Source organism: Cervus elaphus, chromosome 30, assembly GCF_910594005.1.
Source record: "Cervus elaphus chromosome 30, mCerEla1.1, whole genome shotgun sequence".
NCBI classification, from domain to species: Eukaryota; Metazoa; Chordata; class Mammalia; order Artiodactyla; family Cervidae; genus Cervus; species Cervus elaphus.
In genome coordinates this window covers 25207431-25228703 of record NC_057844.1, presented here as the reverse complement: position 1 = coordinate 25228703, position 21273 = coordinate 25207431, and the positions used below count along the sequence as shown (strand labels likewise).

General features: G+C 40.8%; 1 protein-coding gene across 3 annotated transcripts in view; it reads right to left on the bottom strand.

The window, feature by feature from the left end:
* SMAD9 (SMAD family member 9) overlaps positions 1–21273 on the bottom strand; it is a 65815-nt gene that overhangs the window by 28638 nt on the left and 15904 nt on the right. For 2 of the 3 annotated variants that reach the window (XM_043891571.1, XM_043891572.1), the window contains exon 2: positions 279–915. In XM_043891571.1, coding sequence (XP_043747506.1) covers positions 279–690 — 412 coding nt within the window. In that variant the 5' untranslated portion in view covers positions 691–915. Of the gene's footprint in view, positions 1–278; positions 916–7767; positions 7787–21273 lie in introns of those variants that run through there. The other variant, XM_043891570.1, reaches the window with a different exon arrangement.

Genomic DNA, 21273 nt, shown 5'->3' with positions numbered 1-21273 from the left:
CAGACCTTTCAAGAACTGGACGATGACTCGAAAATACATCAAAATAAAACGGCGTTTTCCAAAATCACACAAAACTTACATCTATGCTGAAATGAAAGATCTTCTGTCTAGGTTATTCTGCCTACAAAGTTTTGGATGGGCTTCTCCAAACCGAACCTCCCTCCTTCTGTCTCTCTTGCAGCGGCGGGAGGGGCCTCCTTCTCCTGCCGGTGGCCCGTGTCTCCCCACTAACGGGACGCGCCCTCTTACCTGTCAGTTAAACCGCGAAGGCAACCCACCTGGCGTCTCCACGCGGCGGTAGTGGTAGGGGTTGATGCACACCTCCTTCTGCTTGGAGCCGAACGGGAACTCGCAGCACTCCAGCGGCTTCAGCTCGTGGTGAGACTGGAGGTCCGGCCAGCGCCACACGCGGCAGTAGATGACGTGGGGCAGCCCCTTGCGGTGGGACACCTGCAGCCGCCCGTCCAGGGAGCGGGGGATGGTCACGCACTTGCTGGGCTGCCCCGGGCAGCTGAGCGCCCTCTCCAGCTCGTCCATGGCTCCTTTCTTCTTCTTTAACTTCTTCACTAAAGAGTCCACCGCCTTCTCCGCCCACTTTTCCTCTTCATCTCCTTGCTTCCAGCCGAGCAGTCTCTTCACTGCCGGGCTGGTGAAGGAGAAGAGGGAGCTGATGGGGGTGCTGGAGTGCATAAGAGGGGGGCACTGCAGGCGTCCGGTGCACACAGGAGCTGGACCCACAGCCCTTCACTGCCTGCAGGGCCCGAGCGAAGTGAGCAAGGACGCCCCTTGGGAGGTCATAGGTCCCAAGTCCCCAGGGACGTCACAGGTCTTCCCTTTCTTCTGGAAGTGACTGTGACCAGTGCAGGCTGGGAAGCAGTTGACTTTCTCCAAAGCCCTGGGGTGGGCAGGACAACTCTGGGGGGAGGAAAAAAAAAAAAAGACTTCAGTAAACTTCATTGGGATAATTTTCAGAAAAGAGCAAAGGTTGGGTGTAAGGGAGAAAATATTTTTCAGATGTTCTATACTTGAAGAAAACACTTAGGATGTCCCTAGTGGTCCGGTGATTAAGAATAGACCTGTCAATGCAGGAGACGTGGGTTCAATCCCTGCTCTGGGAAGACTGTATATGCCATGGGGCAAATAAGCCTGTGTGCCACAGCTACTGAGCCCACACGATAGAGCCCAAGAGCCACAGCGACAGAGCCTGTGAACTGCAACTACTGAAGCCCGAGTGCCCACGAAGCCATGCTCCACGGCAAGAGAAGCCTTCGCAGTGAGGAAGCCTGCACGCCACAGATAGAGTAGCTCGGGCTTGATGCAATTAAGAAAGCCCGTGTGCAGCAACAAAGACCCAGGACAGCCAGAAATTAATTAATTAAAAATAATAAAGGCCGACACCAAAAAAAAAAAAAAAGAAAACTTATTAGTCATCTTGACTCTTCCTTCTCTTTTATGCCCTATTCCAAGTCTTGGTAATTCTGCCTTCAAAACGTCTTTCAAGCTTGGGAGCTTCTCTCCATTTCTGCCAACATCTAAGCCCCACCCCACCTGACCTCTCCCCTTGATCACTGCAACACCTCTGAAGGAGCTCCTCTCTTCCAGTTCTAATTCATGGATAGAGGAGTCTGGCAGACTATAGTCCACCAGGTCGCAAAGAGTTGGACACAACAGAGGGATTAACACAGTAATCTTATCACTCGTTTATGCTTCCAAACTACTTTATAGGATGGTGGTTCTCAAAATGTGACCCAAGGACCCCTGGGAGTTCCAGAGTCCCCTTCAGGGGACTGTGAGACCCTCTCTTTTCCAACTAACACATCTGGGTGCACTAAACTTTCCCCCATGTGTTTCAACCCAAACAACAGATCACAACAGATTGTTTGCAGGAGCAGTTATGAGAATCCAAGTGCCATAGTCAACCAAGCATTAAGGAGACTTGCAAAAATACAAAACAATAACATTCTTCACTATTGGGGGGTAAAGATTGATTTTTAAAAAAATAAAAAATGTTTATGTTACTAATAATATATAATGAGTTTATCATTGTCTTTAATAAGTCAGTAAACGTTCTAAGCTTTTCAGTCTTAATTCCTAAAATGGTGCAAAAAAAAAAAATGAGCCACATCAACAAAGGTTCTTTGGAGTTCTCAATAATTCTTAAAAGTAGAAAGGGGTCATAAGACCCGAACGTTCTAGAAGTTACACACAGTCACACACACAACATGCACACTGTCACTTTTGTTATTCTCCCTGAAAATCAGCAGAACTTTTCTTTGCCTTCTCATCCCAAGGAGACATTCCTCCCCAGTTATTCAACAGTCCCATTTAAATTTCCTGAGGTAGCTCTGCATTTCCTCTTCTGTGAAAAAATAGCTGGCTTAAACAAAACCCTCTGCTTCTTCCAGGTTTTAGAAACCAGCTCCCTTGTTTCCCTTGTAAAGTGGTTGCTGGTAGGATTTTGGAGAAAGCTGACTCATTTTAGCATCTTGGAATCAATCTAGTTCATCATCTCCAACAACTGCGTGTTTAATACGCATGAGATGTAATTTTCCCCTTTGCCTCCCTGGAGTTGCACCTTTCTGGGTTCAATTACATACACGTCTTTGGACAGAGGTGCTGTCACAACGCTTGCTCTTATGATGATCAGCAGACAGCTCTGTGAAGAGGGGTTATTGGTGGCTCAGACGGTAAAGAACCTGCCTGCCAATGCAGGAGACATGGGTTCAATCCCTGGGTCAGGAAGATCCCTTGGAGAAGGAAATGGCAACCCGCTCCAGTGTCCTTGCCTGGGAAATCCCATGGATGGAGGAGCCTGGCGGGCTATCGTCCATGGGGTCTCAAAAGAGTAGGACATGACTTAGCAACGAAACAATAATAACAAAGCTCTGTGAAGAGGATGGCAGTCTGATTACACAAAAACGGGTGACATTCAATAAACATGAAGCAACACGTACATACATCACTTTATTCCTTGTGTAGACTTTAGTTAGCCCTGTATACAGACAGAGGGTAAACTAGGGTGAAAGCAGAGTTAAAGACTCCATAGCTGTTCTTTTTCTCCTGGCAGTTTGACTTACACTCAGTTTTATTTGGAAAGGTTGATTTTGTGGCTTAACAATCATGAATTTATAAAGTATAGTTAAGTCACTGTGTTCGAGCTCTGTTTACTTAATTGAGACAGGCTGCCTTAAAGCAATCGTTGAAGAGGATGAAGGGCTCTGAGGAGGAGAAGCAACATGACACAGAATAACCTGAACCTCAAAAGAGCTCTGAATTCTGCTTAGTTTTACATAGAATTTTTTATTAGTAAATCGTGGCATAAATCTTGAAGCTTAGGCCATCAGTAGAAAACAGCTACTTATAAACATGTTCAGTAGAGTTAAACTAAAAGACCCTTTAAAAAAACTTTTGCTCCAGGAAACAAATCACAGTTTTGCAAACCCGGGTTTGCTGCTGTTGTTTTAACTGCTCCGATCTATTAGTGGCCTGGGAAATCAACTTATTGGGACAAATTGCCTTTGTAAAAACAAAACAGACCCTATTGCAGTGCAGCTAACAAAGAAAGAATAGGTATTATTTCATATAAATGCTTCATTTGGAGGTATGTGTTCTGTGTGCGTGTGTGCACACGTGCGCAATTATCGAGGGTCACTTTGCAAAATTTGTTATTGTGGGTTACAGTCGAAAAGTGTTTGAAAAGCATTACTCCTAAACGATACATTTCCTCAAGCCATGTCTGTTTGAGCTTTACCCTGATGAGTGACTTTCAGGGTCCACCGTCCCTTCTCGTCCCCTGGGGAAATTCCAACTAGTCAAGAATCTAGGATTTGGGAACCCTGGCTCTGCAGTCTGATTTCACTGCCACATTTCAAATCTTTATGAGTCTCACCATGGCTCCAAAACTACGGTTTTATTGCCACAAGACACAGCTCCTGTTCCATCACACAGAGCCCTTGCCTTAGGGGGGAGGCCCCAAAGAGTCAACTTTAGAATCTCTGAGTAACAAACGCCAAATTCATAATAGTGACCTCTGGATAGGGAAGGAAAAGAATACAAAATATCAAAAGGTTATAGTTAAGGAATTAAATTTAATATCTTGCAAAAACCTGTAACGGAAAAGAATCTGTAAAAGAATATATAAAAATAGTTGTTGTTTAGTCACTAAGCTGGGTCTGACTCTGTGACCCCATGGATTGTAGCCTGCCAGGCTCTTCTGGCCATGAGATTTCCCAGGCAAGAATACTGGAGTGGGCTGCCATTTCCTTCTCCAGGAGATCTTCCAGACATAGGGATCGAACCTCCGTCTCCTGAATTGGCAGGTGGATTCTTTACTGCTGAGCCATTGGGGAAGCCCATACACACACACACACACATACATATACACATATATGTGTATAACCGAATCACTCTGCTATATACCTGAAACTAACACAACATTGTGAATCAAACTTTAATAAAAATTTTTAATAAAAACACAAAGTAAATGGAAAAAACATAAATTTAGGTTCTGTTTAAGAAAAGTTAAGGTCTACTAAAGCTGATTGGTGGGTCCACAGATGTTCAAAATATGATTCTCTACATTTGTTTGATGTATGTACTTTTAATAGGAAAACTAAATGTAAAAAAACATATCAAACTTGGACTCTCAGTAACACTAAGGCTTCAGGTTCCCGTCATTGTTAATAGTTGCTGTTTGTCCAGGGGTGCAGCTCAGGGCTCCTAAAGGTTATCCCATTCTCGTTCCTGTAATACTGTAGCCACTAGTAGAACAAAGGGTCCTCGCTTATCTCCGGCTGGTCATCACACTGACATCCACAGTGCAGGCCACCCCCACCCTGCCCAAGTCTGTCCAATAGTGTCAATCTGACTCAAAACGGCTTTCTACTGTCAGGTAATTTAGGTTTGCAGAGACTATATGCTCTAACCTAGAGCAAGCTCTAACCTCCTGAAAATACCACTGGTCAGACTCATAATAATTTTAGTAATTCACACACAGCATTCCGGGGACCCATCCAACTGTCACACAAATAGAAGAGGGGTGGGGCGTTACTAAAGCTTGTCCTTACTCCATTCCTATAAATTACAAAGAATGAGACAGAATAAACTATGAAGATGAATGTACATGCAGGATCGAAACACAAAAACACAACCAGATGACTTCTACAAAATATAACAAGATCTACAGAAGAGAGGCAATAAGTGGCATAGGAGGAAGAACCCTTGGCCCAACTCAGGGGGTTCTGGAAGGTTCCAAAGATGATTTCTGAGCTGCACAAGGAAGGCTTTAAGTCACAGTTAAAAGATAACCTAGCAAGGCAGGTGAGGACAACTTTCTAAAAAGCTTTTTGTGGTTAAACTCTCACTTCTGTAAGAAAACTGTGTAACCCTGCCATAGACTGACTGTGTGATCTTGAACTAGTCTTGTGTTCTCTCCGGGGCCCCTCATTTCCTCATCTGTGGATCAAGAAGGGCTCAGCCTCAAGGGGAGGGTCTGTCTGGGCGCTGGGTCCACGATTCCATGGTTGTGGTGTCACAAGGGATTACACAACCACCACATGTCATCTCCCACATGGATTGATTTTTTTTTCCCCACTTTAAAGTGAAACCAAACAATTTATTTGTGCTAAAGGAATGGAAACACCACACTTCCACAAAACATTTCCAATAGCATGAAGAATATACTTTTGTCCACTGCACTTGCTTTTACTGAGTGAAACAAGCTTTCCTCGATGCTAATGGGCCACTTGCTTCTACACCTCTATTCTGCCAAGCAATGAAGTATTTTGTGGCCATTATGCCAAGATATTACCACAACATTCATTTCAAATAGTATTCTGCACCTTTAAATATTTGTTCAAATTCTGTTTTAGGGGAGCCTTAAGTATGAGTGGAAAGGGGAAACAGTTACTTTTCTCTCAGCTGTTGGTGCTAGGCTGCTACCACTGGGGAGTCTGAACGTAAAGCTTTTCACCCATGAAGACATAGCACATGGACCGGGGCAAAACAACTTCTCCCCATGGTTGTCAAACTGATCCTTCTTATGACAAATGTCATCTACCAATTACAGCACAGTGCCCACTTTTCTCTCCAGCTTCTGTTTCTTTCCAGCATTATTTTTATCAGCCCCAGGGAATAAGAGTGAAAACATACGCGTGGTGTGATTGGGTCTGCCACCATTTTTGGCGCCTGCATCCAGGCATTCATGAGGCCAGACATCCACAAACTCCATCTGTTGACCATTAGAGCTTTCCTTCTGTGGGTGGAAGGAAAAAAGCAGCAGGGCCACGCCTTCTCCGGTTCACTCGTGGGCCACTTCACGCACTCACACAAAAACAGTACTGTACTCTCTCTTTCGGGCAACTGAGTTTTACAATAAACCCGAACTGAGTGAGCAAAACAACTTCTCATTTTCAAGTCTTTTAAATAAACAGAACCACTAAAAAGGAAACAGCACTATGGATAGCCAATAAACACAGGAAAAGATGCTCAACATCACTAATTATTAGAGAAATGCAAATCAAAACTACAATGAGGTATCACCTCACACCAGTTAGAATGGACGTCATCAAAAAAATCTATAAACAATAAAGGCTGGAGAGGATGTGGAGGAAAAGGAACTAACTCTCCTACACTGTTGGTGGGAATGTAAACAGATATAGCCATTATGGAGAACAGAATGTAGATTTCTTAAAAAAAAAAAAACTAGGAATATATCTACCATACGACCCAGAAATTCCACTACTGGGAACATATCCTGAGAAAGCCACAATTCTAAAAGACACATGTACCCGCAATGCTCACTGCAGCACTATTTACAATAGCCAGGACATGGAAGCAACCTAGGTGTGTATCTACAGATAAATGGATAAAAAAGATGTGGTGTGTGGAATAATGACTAATGGAATATTGCTCAGCCATAAAAAAGAATCAATTTGAGTCAGCTCTAGTGAGGTGGATGAACCTAGAGCCTATTATACAGAGTGAAGTAAGTCAGAAAGAGAAAAACAAATTTCATATATTAATGCATACATATGGAATCTAGAAAAACGGTATTGATGAACCTATTTGCAGGGAAGGAATGGAGACGCAGATGCAGAGAACGGACCTGTGGACACAAAGGGGGAAGGAGAGAATGGGATGAATGGAGAAAGTAGCATCAGTACAGATACACTACCCATGTGTGGAACAGACAGCTGGTGAGAAGCTGCTGTTTAACACTGGGAGCCCAGTCTGGCGCTCCGAGATGACGTAGAGGGGCGGGGTCAGGGAAGGAGAGGAAGGAACAGGAGGGAGGGAACAGGTTTCCCTGGGGGCTAAGACGGTAAAGAAATAGCCTGCAGTGCAGGAGACCCAGGTTCAATTCCTGGATCAGGAAGACCCCCTGGAGTAGGGAATGGCAACTCACTCCAGTATTCTTGCCTGGAGAATTCCATGGACAGAGGAGCCTGGCGGGTTAAGTCCATGGGGTCACAAAGAGGCGGACATGAATGAGCAACTAACATTTTCACATGGCTGACTGCCTTGTTGTACAGTAGAAATCAACACAACATTGTAAAGCAATTTTCCTCCAATTAAAAAATAAATTAAAAAAAGGGGGGTAAAAAAAGAAAGCAGAACTCACCATGTGCATTCACCATGAATTAACCGTACATTATTCCACACTTAGATCTAATTTGGCTGGATAAAAGTGTGGGAGAAATGAGACTTTTAAGTTATTGGTTTAAACTGAACTTCTGTTACCAGTTACTCAATCTTATTTCCACTTACTTGGCCTCACTGGAAGATCCAACTGGTGAATTCAATCCTGAAGAAAATAAAATTAAAAAATTACTGCTTAAGGTGGTAACAAGGTTAACCAAGGTTAACAACCTTGGTTGTCTGCTCTGGAGCATATGGAACCACTGAACAGTCCCTCAAGGGCACTGCTCCTTGGCCAACCCAGACAAGAAAAGTCTACATCACCGACCAGGCTGTGCACTCCCGTAGGCCCAGGGTGTCCACGCTGCAAGGGCCACTCCAGAAACATCCAGGACAGACATTGTTATTTCATTATTTGTTTTGTTTTTTAATTTCTCAATCTTTTTATAATTTTTTAGGGGTTTTGAAGAAGCCTCTTTTTATTTTCTAAAAATGGAGGTATAATTGCTTTACAATTGTTGTGTTCATCCTGCTGTACAATGAAGTGAGTCAGCTATACGTATGCATATATCCCCTCCCTCACGGACCTCCCTCCCACCCCCACCATCCTACCCATCCATGTCATCACAGAGTACTGATCGACCTTGTCAATTCTGGCCCTCTAATCCACAGCCAGCATGAAGTACACTATCCCCTCCATAAAACAGTTTACTATAGAAATTTAGAATCTGAACACACTTCCAAAAGAACATTTAACCCCCTTGAAGGAACAGACTGTTTCCTTGACTACTTTTATATCACTTTTCATATATCAGTAATTAATATGGCTTTGAAAGGGTAAAAAGAGACCTCAAAGAACATCTATCTAGAAAATAGGTGGCTGTTATTATTACTAAAGCACGTATATATCATGTCGTATTATTGAAGAGAAACCAGACTTAAAACACACACATACACAAATACACAGATGTATTCAGATCGGTCCTCACTTAAACTAGCCTGTCATCCCTACATGTGCCAAATGAATGGCAGTCACAAGTTTGTCTTGTAAGGTATAAGTAACTACCTCATACACATACCAGTTTAATGTCATTGGATAAACATGCCAGCTGGTGGATAAACATGGGAAATGGGTGTCATGATTTCATACTCTGGGAAAGAGGTTTTCCTAACCATATTCAGAGACTTCCTACAAATCTATGAGGGCAGTTCCCATTCACCAGTCCCTGAGTGAGCCGCCTGAGCCACGGGTAGAATACTTCCTGCCCAGAGTGTCAAGGGAAGTTGACAGACATGCATCGTTATAACAGGGCTCCCATGGTGGGATTTCAGGGCACCTCCGAAGGGCTTCCCTGGTGGCTCAGCAGTAAAGAATCTGCCTGCCAACGCAGGAGATAAGGGTTTGATCCCTGGGTCAGAAAGATCCCCTGGAGAAGGAAATGGCAACCCACTCCAGTATTCTTGCCAGGGAAATCCCATGGACAGAGGAGCCTGATGGGTTACAGTCCCTGGGGTTGGAACGAGTCAGACACCACTTAGCGACTAAACAGTAACAATAATGGACCTCTGAGGAGCGTCCAGGTGGCTCAGTGGTAAACAATTCACCTACCAATGCAGGAGACACAGGTCTGATCCCTGGGTCGGGAAGATCCCCTGGAGGAGAAAACAGCAACCCACTCCAGTATTTTTGCCTGGGAAGTCCCATGAATGGAGAAGCCTGGTAGGCTACAGTCCTTGGGGGTCTCAAAAGAATCAAACATGACTGAGCGACTAAACAATAACAACAATGGGTCTCAACTATCGGCTCTTACTGGGAGATACATGGATTTTTCTAGGCAGACAATCCATAGGTAATTTTCTTCAAATTCTTAAAAGAACTTGTGACCACCAAAAGATTTTCTTTAAAAAAAGAAAAAAAGACCCACTGAATTAGAAGAAAGAGGAGAAGGAGAAAGTATGAGAGAGAAGGGGAAAAAGCTGAAGAGACTAAAGAGAATAGCTGACTTTTTGAACTAAATTAGGTGCTGGTGGCGGGGGCAGGGGGACAGTCTTTAAAAAGACTAGAGGAAGGGGATTTTAAGAAGATGGCAGAGTATGAAGCACCAGGAAACTGTCTCCCCATCTAGACAACCATTACACTAGCAGAATCTGTCCTGTAATTATTTCGGAATTCTGGTCAATTGAAGGCTTGCAACTTCAGGTGACGTTAGTCAAACGCTATGGTTTTTCCAGTAGTCCTGTATGGATGCAAGAGTTGGACTATAAAGAAGGCTGAACCCTGAAGAACTGATGCTTTCAAACTGTGGTGCTGGAGAAGACTCGAGTCCTGTGGACAGAAAGGAGACCAAACCAGTTAATACTAAAGAAAATTAACACTGAATATTTACTTGAAGGACTCATGCTGAAACTGAAGCTCCAATATTTTGGCCACAAGATGCAAAGAATCAGCTCATTGGAAAAGACCCTGAAGCTGGGAAAGATTGAGGGCAAGAGGAGAAAGGGACGACAGAGGATGAGATGGTTGAATGGCATCATCAACTCAATGGACATGAGTTTGAGCAAACTCCAGGAGATAGTGAAGGACAGGGAAGCCTGGCGTGCTGCATGGGGTCCCAAGAGTCAGACAGACTGGGTGGTTAAACAACTCACAGGACCAAATAGGGTTGCAACAACGTAGACTCAGAGGCCAGTCTTAATTTAGACCCAATTCTAACATGCTTTACTGTATGTATTAGAATGCTTTGACTAAAATTTCATATAGGCACAAAAGTATATTGCATATTACTGACATTGCAATTCTTTACTTCCTCTCTTCTACATTTGTAACTTTTGGTGTGTTTATAAAACAGTCCACATTCTTAAGTAAAGTAGAATCCAGGTCAACTATTTCAACGTGGATGATTTATTACTTACAAATTGAAGATCCTTAGAAATCTATTTTTACTTAATTGTTTATAAACTGGTGAATAACTATTGCCCTTTTAAAAAAGTCAAACTTTCTGTACCTTAGCAACCTCAAAAAGAATAAACAAGATCTTACACAACACAAGACATCTTAAAGGAGCCCTTACTGCAAGCAATTCTGATCTATGAAAATTTGGGTTTGACGCAAATATAAATTTGGGAGATTACTTTTCTTACAAAATGAATCATACTAAATGTAAAATTATGATGCACTGGACAGAAATCTGATTCACGTACAGCTTTTTCAGGAAAAATATCCTTTCAGACAATAAATATTTACCAAGTTGTCTATGTTGCAGTTCCTCGAATGAACTGTTAAACTTTACTTTTGTAAGTATATCTGATAGTAACAATCTAGACACCTTAGTAAAATTAAGAGATCTCACATTACATTGCTACTTTTAAAATACAAGTCTAACTTTAAAAATGTATTCTGGCCATCTCATCATCGAAACACTTTGGTTAGGCACTAAAGAACACCATTGTTAGCAAACTGCAGAACAAATCAAATTAGCTTCGGGGATGCTTTATCTTCTAAAAACTTCGCCCATCAAAACACCAAACATCTTTAGAACTTTAAGAATTCTACAACTGTGCCAGCTTTTTGGGTAAGAAATATAGTATTATTTTACTGATGCAGTTAATAAACCACTTTTAAAAAATGTTCCCAGTGTGTCCTTCAGAAAACTCTGTTATTCTAACTATCAGATGATATCCATGTAGAATAGCTTAGTTCAAATTCAGAAAACAGATATTTTCCTTTTTAAATAGATGTTTTGAAATTGTTTTTGTAGGTAAGGAAGTATATTTCTACCTTCTCATTGTTATAAAGTCATCCCAGGACACCCCGGATGTCATTCATTTTTTAACCCTGATGAGTGTTTAGGAATAGAAATCCAACACATGCATCCTCTTTTTCTCCCTCCCTCCACCCCCTTTCTTTTATTGTTTCTCAATAAACACAGTTTGGCCCAAATATAGGGAATGTGGTGTGGTGAAACAGCACGAACAATGCATGACAGCCACCACGCACAGCACAGACACATGTTTTTTCAAAACTCTCCCTGCTTTTCATTCAGAAGGCTTCATATGTCAACACACAAGTAATGTGCAAGGGGCTTAATCGAAAAAAGATTTCTAAGTTCACTTCCAAAACTCCAGCCTGTAATTACGGTAAACACACAAGTCACCTTCCCCTTTGCCTCTTCCCACTCTGTTCCTCTGAGAAATGCAAATCGACAGAATGAATCGCCCTTTGCCATGTAAGATCAAAAGCAACTTACTACCCTCCCGTGTGCTTAGGTGCATTGCTAGAAGTGGGGATTATTTCCAAAAAGTCCTCTAAAATTTATGCTGTGAAGCCATCCTGAAATAATTCTCAACATTTTCTTTCTCTCTTCCTCCCTTCCTTCCTATGAGGTACAGGTGACTTATGATACTATATTAGTTTCAGGAATGCAACATAATGATCCAATATTTTTATAGATTATACACCACAAAAAGTTGTTACAATACGACTGACTACATTCCCTGTGCTGTACATTATATCATGTATATAAATACATGACTTATTTATTTTATAAATGGTAGGTAGTTTGTACATTTTCATTCATTCTTGAATCAGTCAACACATCTTTATTGAGTCTCTACTGTGCAATGGGTGCTGTGCTGTGCTAAAACCATATAACAGTTTCCCAGATTTCAAGTCTTCATTACCTAAGGAATTAAGGGAATCTAAGTCAGGAAACCATCCCATTAAACTATTTCAAAATATTTAGAGTCTTAAAAATACAAGGAGGGGAAGGGGATATTTTTGGCTTTGCCAAATGGTTTATGGGAAGGTTTTGCTTTATTTTTATTTTAAACATAAGTGGCAAAAGAGTGATTTTATCATAGAGAGTCTAAAACTCTGGATCAGCCCAGAAGCAATCTATTTGCTTCAGTGAACCAGCAGGGCCAGGGAGACCCACCATCTGTAACTGGCACCCCCCACCGCCCGCCCCCCACCCCCACCCGAGCAGCTTCCCTATCCCAAGACCTGTGGATGGACCGTGAGGCATGAACTTGAACTGCTCCAACCTGTTACATTTTTCTCCAGGTGGAATCTCTGAAAATGTGGATGTGATGTAACTGAGGAAACAACACCACTTGGAGTCCTAACATTTCTGCGCTGTCAATTTCTCTACTCCTTCCACTCCATCCGGCATCTGTAAACTGCCACTGCCCCACCTTGCAAGCAAGGGCTTCTTTAAATCTACAGCTGGGATTCTCACCATTGAGGAAGAATTCCAGAAACTAAAAACAAAACAAAAAATGGAATCTGCGCTGGAGTCAAAGTGAGCTCACCCACTGTAACAAGCTCTGTTCATTTTCAAGCTAGAAAAACTCACACCCAGAAGAATGAGAAGGTGCAAGGCAGTGTTGGGAAAGATTCTGTCAACGATGATGACAGTATCACTGAAATATATACAACATGGCATTATGGGGTGATTAGGCTTAGCTGTACCACTGACTTGAAAGATTAAATTGGAGGGAAGTTTACCTCCTGTAGGAGTCACCTAGGCCAGACAGACATAAGGAAGGTGCCTTACAAGATGACAGGTGATGGCCCATTAACCAAGAAGATAGCTGGGAATAATGAAGTCACAATCATTGTGCAGAGCAAAAATTCTCCATTTGTAGATTCAGTCACTGAATCTAAACTAACAAGTAGATTTTTATGTGCCAAGGAGTCATGAAACACAGCAGGAGCCAAGAGCCAACAAAAAGAGGCATTCCCCTGGCAAGTGTAAAAACTGCAGGAAAGACATTCTCAACCTTACAAATGATGACAAGACCCACAAACTAGCTAAACTAGGTTCTTACCAGAAGCCTTAGATGTCAGGTTGGTTCTACAAAAGGACACGTTTTGACATAATCAACCAAAACTTTTCATCAAACAGCCTGCTGATACTTAACTGAGCCTCTGAACTTTAAATTGATATCAAAACTACCTGTAAAAATTCGTCTTTTTCAAACGAAGCATGTCATACTATATCAAGGACAACGTACCTGTTTTCTCAGTCAGTTAAACTGTTACTTAGCAGATAATATCTCAGGGATGCTTAACCTTAAAATAATCAAGCACTGAGGCCACAACTGAGAGAGATCACTATTTGCATACTTGAGCAGCAAAGCAAACAAGAGTAACAAGCAAGATGTACTTTCAAGCAAAGAATATGTGAAGCATTTGCCAAGCAAGATCTCAAAAAGAATACAGAGCAACTCAGTGTAGTCCAGTCTTCTAGAAATTCTGGCACTTTATTTGGCTAGAAGTTTTTAGTCATGAGATTAGAACATAAGTCAAAATCATTAACATGTTCTCACTAGTTCATTAAATTAATAGACTTCTCGTTGAAAATCTAACTTTGTTTGAAATACCAAGTGTTGATAAGAATGTGATTAACATGTTAACTGGCTGTACCCTAATACAAAATAAAAAGTTAAAAAAGAAAAGTGATTAACAAAAATTGATAGGAATAGGTTGATCAGCACTTTGGGAACAATTTGCCGGGAGTTGGTGATGGACAGGGAGGCCTGGCGTGCTGTGATTCACGGGGTCGCAAAGAGGCGGACATGACTGAGCGACTGAACTGTGAAACTGTTCATATCTAACATATCTTTAAACATATCTTTAGATCTTGCAACTCCACAACCTGGTATGTTCAGACTAGTTTTCAAACCTCAGATAGAAATGGTTAATAAAGTCAGTTCACTGGATCTCTACCAGGATTCTAAAAAGTATACTGGATTTTTTATCAGAACCACTGCTCAGAGTAGGGAAAAATATTACATCTAGAAGTGTGAAGTGATAGTTAGGTACACAGATACACAGGGAGAAAGAAGAGACAGACAGTTATCTGTGTGTGTTTCCTACTGAGTTACAGTGAAAACCATTTGGAAGGCACCACACTAAGTAATGGGCTTTCCAGGTGGTGCTAGTGGTAAAGAATCTGCCTGTCGATGCAGGAGACATGAGACGCAGGTTCGATCCCTGGGTCAGGTAGATCCCCTGGAGGAGGGCATGCAACCAGCCCACTCCAGTATGCTTGCCTGGAGAATCCCATGGACAGGGGAGGCTGGCAGGCTACAGTCCATGGGGTCACACAGGGTTGGAAACGGCTGAAGCGATTTGGCACGCATGCAGCATGCACGTCCCAAGTGACACTACTGCATATACCACATTATTTATAGTAGCACTATTCAAAATAGCACAAATCTGGAAGCAACCCATCCATCAGCCAGGGAACGGACAGATAAACAATGGAATAATCTCACAGTGAAATATCATATAGTCATAAAAAATATACTAACCATATTGACAAAGATTAATCTTCCATGTTAAATGGAAAAACCAATTAGACCCTAAAAGATGACACAGAAGGTTAAATCATTTTTATAAAGTTGAAAACCAAATGAACCAAATTAAATATCATGGAGATACACACATGTTGTCAAATTGTATTTTAAACATCAAAGCACTGAAAACACAATATTCATGATACTAATACTTGAGGCAGAGGACCAGCACAAGAATTTCCCATCTGCTCTGCCTTGCCCTGTCCTGCGTCTCCTCCTTTCTTCTCTCTTCCTTCTTTTTGATTTTAATTAAGATAGAGAGGGCATTTTGATTTTAAAAACATTGTATGTTCATGAAAAAGAAAAACAAACAACAGCCTAAAAAAACACAGAAAAATTTCCTAAAAAGAAAACCCCCAAACCCCCTGCTCATTCAGAGAAATGCTGATCACTTGCAAACATTTTTAAGAATTTAAAAATCTCTGTTCTAAATAAACATATTTAAAAATAGGATTAGTTCACAGATATGTCTCATGTTTTGCCTATTTCAATGAATGGAATATCGTAAGCATTTTCATGTTGGTAAATATTTTGTTTTTAAAGTTTTGTGGTAGTCAGAGTAATACTAAGATGTTGATTTTAATTCTAAGTTGCATGTTTATTTCACTTACAATACCTTCTTGTTCCATAGTTTGAAATAAAAGAGGAAAAAAACAGATATTGAGCACTCCCTGTACAGATTTTTACAGCTGGCTGCCAACAGTTTCAGAGTAACTGCTAAAACGAAAGCAAAATAAACCCAGAGGCATTTTATTTCTAGTCATACATAAACAAGTCAAGGCACTTTACAGCTCTAATTATGTAAGTTCCTCATTAAGCTATTATTCTTACAAAAGTTAAAATATGGACAAGGTTAAATTCATTTGGTCATCAACTGCAATGTCCAAATCCTCATGCCCTTCCTGGTATAACTAAAATTACCCCTTTGGGCTTATTTTTTAATATTTTCCTCTGCATATGCATATACAGACAGATCCTCACCAAAAAATACAGATTTCATTTTAATTTTTAAAAACATTTAATCATTCTGCAACTTGAGGGTATTTTCTATGTTGTTGTTGTTGTTTAGTCACTAAGGCATGTTTGACTCTGCGACCCCATGGACTGCAGCCTGCTTGTCTCCTCTGTCCATGGGATGTCCCAGACAAGAATACTGGAGTGGGCTGCCATCACCCTCTCCAGGGGATATTCCCAACCCAGTGATCGAAGCCACGTCTCCTGCATTGGCAGGTGGATTCTTCACCTTTGAACCACCGGGGAAGCCCATTTTCTATGTGAGCATTATGTAAATCTACTTCATTCATTTAAAGTGCTGCAGTATTCCATATTACGACAAAGCCTTTTCCTGTTTAGGTTCAACCTCCCATTCAAAAGAATCTACCACAGTGTGGGAAATCCAAAATATATTCATGTTTATCTGCTCGAAAACTGGCATCAACTTAAAAAATGCGGTATATCTTGAGAGGACGCGAAGTGTTGTCTCACTGTGGTTTGACTGGCATTTCCCTAACAACTAATGATGCTGAGCATCTTTTCACATGCTTGATGGCCATCTGTATATCTTCTTTGGGGAAAAGACTGCTCAAGGCCTTTGCCCATTTTAAGACTGCACTGTGAGTCTTTTTGTGTTGCACTGTAAGAATTCTTTATATAACCTGGTTATACAGATACCGAGATACATGATTTGCAAATATTTCTCCCTTTCTGTATACTGTCTTCTTACTTTCATGATAATGCTCTTTGACACACAGAGTTTTTTATTTTGATGACATCCCCTTCATTTACATTTAAAAAAATTTTTTTTTTTTACTTTTTCTTTTGTTCCTTGTGCTTCTGGTGTCCTATCTAAGAACTGGTTGCCAAATTCAAGGTCATAATTATTTATCCCTATGTTTTTCCTTAGAGTTTTGTGGTGTTAGCTTTTTAATTTAGGTCTTTGATCATTTTCAGTTAATTTTGTGTAGTGTGGGACAGGAATCTAACTTCATTCTTTTGCATGCATATACCCAGTTATCTTGGCACCATTTGTTGAAGAGATTATTCTTTCCCCATGGAGTGGTCTATTAACACCGTTGTCAAAAACTCAGCCAGCCACAGGTCCACAGATGATTGGTTTTATTTCAGGTCTTTCAATTTCTATTCCATTGTTCTAACTATCCTTATGCTAATACCACACTATTTTGACTTCTGAGGCTTTGTAATAAATTTGAAACTGGGAAGTGTGATTCCTCCAACTTTGTTGTCCTCTTCCAAGACTGTTTTGTATATTATCGATTTTTATTGTTTATTGTCTCTTTTCTCCCACCATGACATAGGTGATATTAGGATGCGAATTTTTGCCCATTTTGTTCACAACTGTACCCCTACTCCTAGAATAGGGCTTAGCATATAGCAGGTGCTAGATGCTGCTGCTAAGTCTCTTCAGTTGTATCTGACTTCCTGCGACCCTATGAACTGTAGCCCACCAGGCTCCTTTGCCCATGGGATTCTCCAGGCAAGGATACTGGAGTGGGTTGCCATGCCCTTCTCCAGGGGATCTTCCCCACCCAGGAATCGAACCCAGGTTTTCCTCACTGCAGGCAGATCCTTTGCCGCCGAGCCCCCAGGGAAGCCCATAGCTCAATGTGTGCCAAACGGATGACTGGGGTCCTGAGAAGACAGAGTCGTCCACAGCTCAGAGAAAATGGTGGGGGTGCAAGGAGAAAAGGGGAAGAGAGGAAGAAAATATGGTTGAACAAGTCCTGTGAGTTGAAACGGCAGGAAGGTGGGTGGTTGAAGCTTGGGATCCAGTGACAAGGAACCCTTTCAAAACCACACTGCCAGGGGGTCACAAGGAGCTGCAGCCATTGTAGTGTGTGTGTCAGTCTTTAGTAATTCAAATGTACTAAAGCTAAAAATCATTTTGTTACTATCACATTAACATTTTATATTTTTCAAAAACAAAACATCAGATAAGATGAAGGAGAATAACCATGAATTGCTTTCTCTGAACTGAGAGGAAAAAGAGCTTTTGCATCTTATCTCAGCTGTCTCCATAGCTTTTAGTGTACATAAATAATTATTTTTGATAAGTTAATGTAATTTCACAATCATATCAGAAAACATACACCGCAATGCAAAAGGACCATATTGACCTTTACAAAAAATTCTGAACAAAATCTTTAGTAAACACATTTATCACATTTAGTTAAATTAAATAAGTGGGCAGTGACATCAGCAAGTCTGAACACTATTGTTACTAATGGGACAGAAGCCAGTGAAGAAAAAGCAGAGCTGGAATACGCAGTGCAGTTTAAGATAAATGCTTTGGCAATTTTCTTTGATACTCATTGCTTCCTTTCGTTGTGTAAAATTTTTTAAATGTAAATAATTAAGGAAGTATCAAGAGCTGCCACACTGCTGAATATATATTAAGTCAATTGCCACTGAATAATTGCATCTTTCCTACCTAACTGCAAATACTGCTGCTATGAGATGAAGCAACATACTGCCCTTCTAAAAAATGAAGCCATACGGCTCCATCTGTTTCCAGGTTCCAAGACAGCACACCTACCAGTTAATAAAGAACCTATTAACCAGAGGACGCAAACATGCCTCTTATTTAACTTTTTCAAAATCAACAAGGTGTTGTTGATATAATTTGGCAGTGTGTCTGATTTATGAAGGGAGTGAGATACACACCTCTTTATCTGATGATGATTTAAAACAATATGTGAATAATATAAACTGTCACTAAAATGGCACAGCTCTGGGATTTGCCAGGTGCTAATTGCTCTATTCAAAGCCTCAGGGAAAGTGTACAATTGCCCTGGGCAGTCATCCCAGGTTTAATTATGTTCCAGGAGCTTTATTCCCTGGATAGAGGTAACAGTCTGGAGAGAGCTTTGTGTCCACTTGGTCTTCAATTTTAGCGACTAAAAGACCACAGGCAATTCACTGCCTCATTTGCAAAACCCACTCCAGGAGGCAAGACTGCTGTTCATCCCTCAAATTCAGCCCATGTGACTTCCCTGAAAGAATTCTCTTCTCAGTTGCTTGAACGCATTAGTATTTTCACTTGGGACTGTAATGTATTTGTTCATGTGGAGACCTGGGTTCGATTCCTGGGTCGGGAAGATCCTCTGGAGAAGGGAATGGCAACCCACTCCAGTACTCTTGCCTGGAAACTCCCATGGACAGAGGAGCCTGGTAGGTCCATGGGGTCGCAAAGAGTTGGACACAACTGAGCAACTAAACTAAACTTTCTCTCTATTAAACAAGTCTTTTAAAGACAGCGACTATCTTCTTGTTCTCTGTAGTTCCAATTCCTTGCATAAAATCTGCCTTGAATACACATTATACTATTATTTGTGTTAAACGACTGTATCACCTAGTGCTGGTGCCTGGGAAACAGTAGCTGCTTAATAAATATTAATTACTGGAAATTTTGTTTACTAAAAATTCCACTTGTTTTCCTCTTTTTATCACATCCTTCTGTTAGAACTCAACTCAGTCTCTTACTACCCTAGACTAGCAGTTCTCAAGGAGGTGGTGGGGGAATTTTGCCACCACAGGACATGTGGAAATATCTGGAGGCATTTTTGGTTGCCACGACCAGGCAGGAGGGAGCAGGTGCCACAGGCATCTAGTAGGTAGAGGCCAAAGGTGATCTAAACATCCTATAAGCAGAGGACAGCACCCCATAAACAAAGAATTATCCAACCCCGAAAGGCAGTAGAGAAAAAGCTGAGAAATGCTGACCTAGACTTCTCATTTCTTGACATTGACTCCTGATCATTCTACTCTATTTCTACCCCTTTCTCTCCTCTATTCTTCCAAAAATATCCTTTTTTTTTCTAATTGAAGTATAACGGACATATAACATTATATTAGTTTTGGGAGTGCAAGATAATGATTTTGTATTTGTCCATATTGCAAAATAATCAACACAATAAGTCTAGTTACCATATAGTCACATAATTTTTTTCATGCGATGAAAACTTCAACTCTCTTAGCAACTTGCAAATAGGTAGTAAAATACAGTATGATCATGTGTCACCACGCCATACATCACATCCCATGACATTTATTTTATAACTTATACCTTTTGACTTCCTTCCCCTATTTTGCCCCTTGTCCCACTTCTGGCAACCACCAATCTGTTCTCTGTATCTATGAACTTGCCTTTTTGTTTTGTTTTTTTTTTTCCCTTTGATTCCCCATATAAGTGAGACTAAAACTATTGTCCTCATCCTGTTCAAAAGGTCTTTTATATTTAAAAAATCTTTATTTTTTAAATTAAGAGTTGTTGCTGGATTTTCAACAACTTGGTTTTAAATAATCAACATATAATTACATCAAAGGCAGAACTAGAATCAAGTTTTTGAAATTCTTATTTTTAATGCACCTGCTTGACAGCTCTCTTGACTCAGATGAAAGCTTTTGAGAATACTGAGAGGAAAAAGCAAACTCTGGAGGGTGGCAGCTAGTTCTTCAGTGATCCAAATTTCTAGAGCTACAAAGACCAAATGGCCCTTCAAATTTCATTTGCAGGACAAATGCTGTGTCACTGAATGTCAATCACACATCAGACTGTTATCCTGCACACTTGCTAGATATTCTCTAATCACGGTTTGTTTAAACTTAAGATCTAAGACCAGTGGGTTTTAGAAACAAAGAATTTTTTTAAATATCTGATTTCTGTTACTTCTATGACTGTATGTTATGAAACTCCACAGAATTTTAAATATGAAAAGTACATACACAAAAAGGGAGAAGTTACATATGTGTAGTTCTTTAGACTCTGTCCATTAAAAATCACGTTCCATGAAAATCATATATCTGATTAGGATTTCATATCCAGAATATATAAAGAACAGAACAATAAAAAAAAAACAACTCAATTCAGAGTGGGCAAAGCACTCAAAAAGACCTTTCTCCAAAGAAAATATAGAAGTGGACAATAAGGTGCTACTTAATAAGCACCATGATAAGATGCTCAACATCATTCATCATGCAGGAAATTCAAATCTAAACCACAATGAGACAGCACTTCATACCCTTTAGGATAGACATTACCAACAAAACAGAAACTAACAGGCACTGGCAAGAAAGTGGAAAAAATAGAAACTTTGTGCACTGTTGATGGGAATGGAAAACGGCTCAGCTGCTACGGAAAACAGTCTCACAGCTCTTCAAAAATTAAACGTAGAATTACCATATGACCCAGTAATTGCAATCCAGGTACATACACAAAGGAACTGAAAACAGGTACTCAGACACTTATTGGTACTC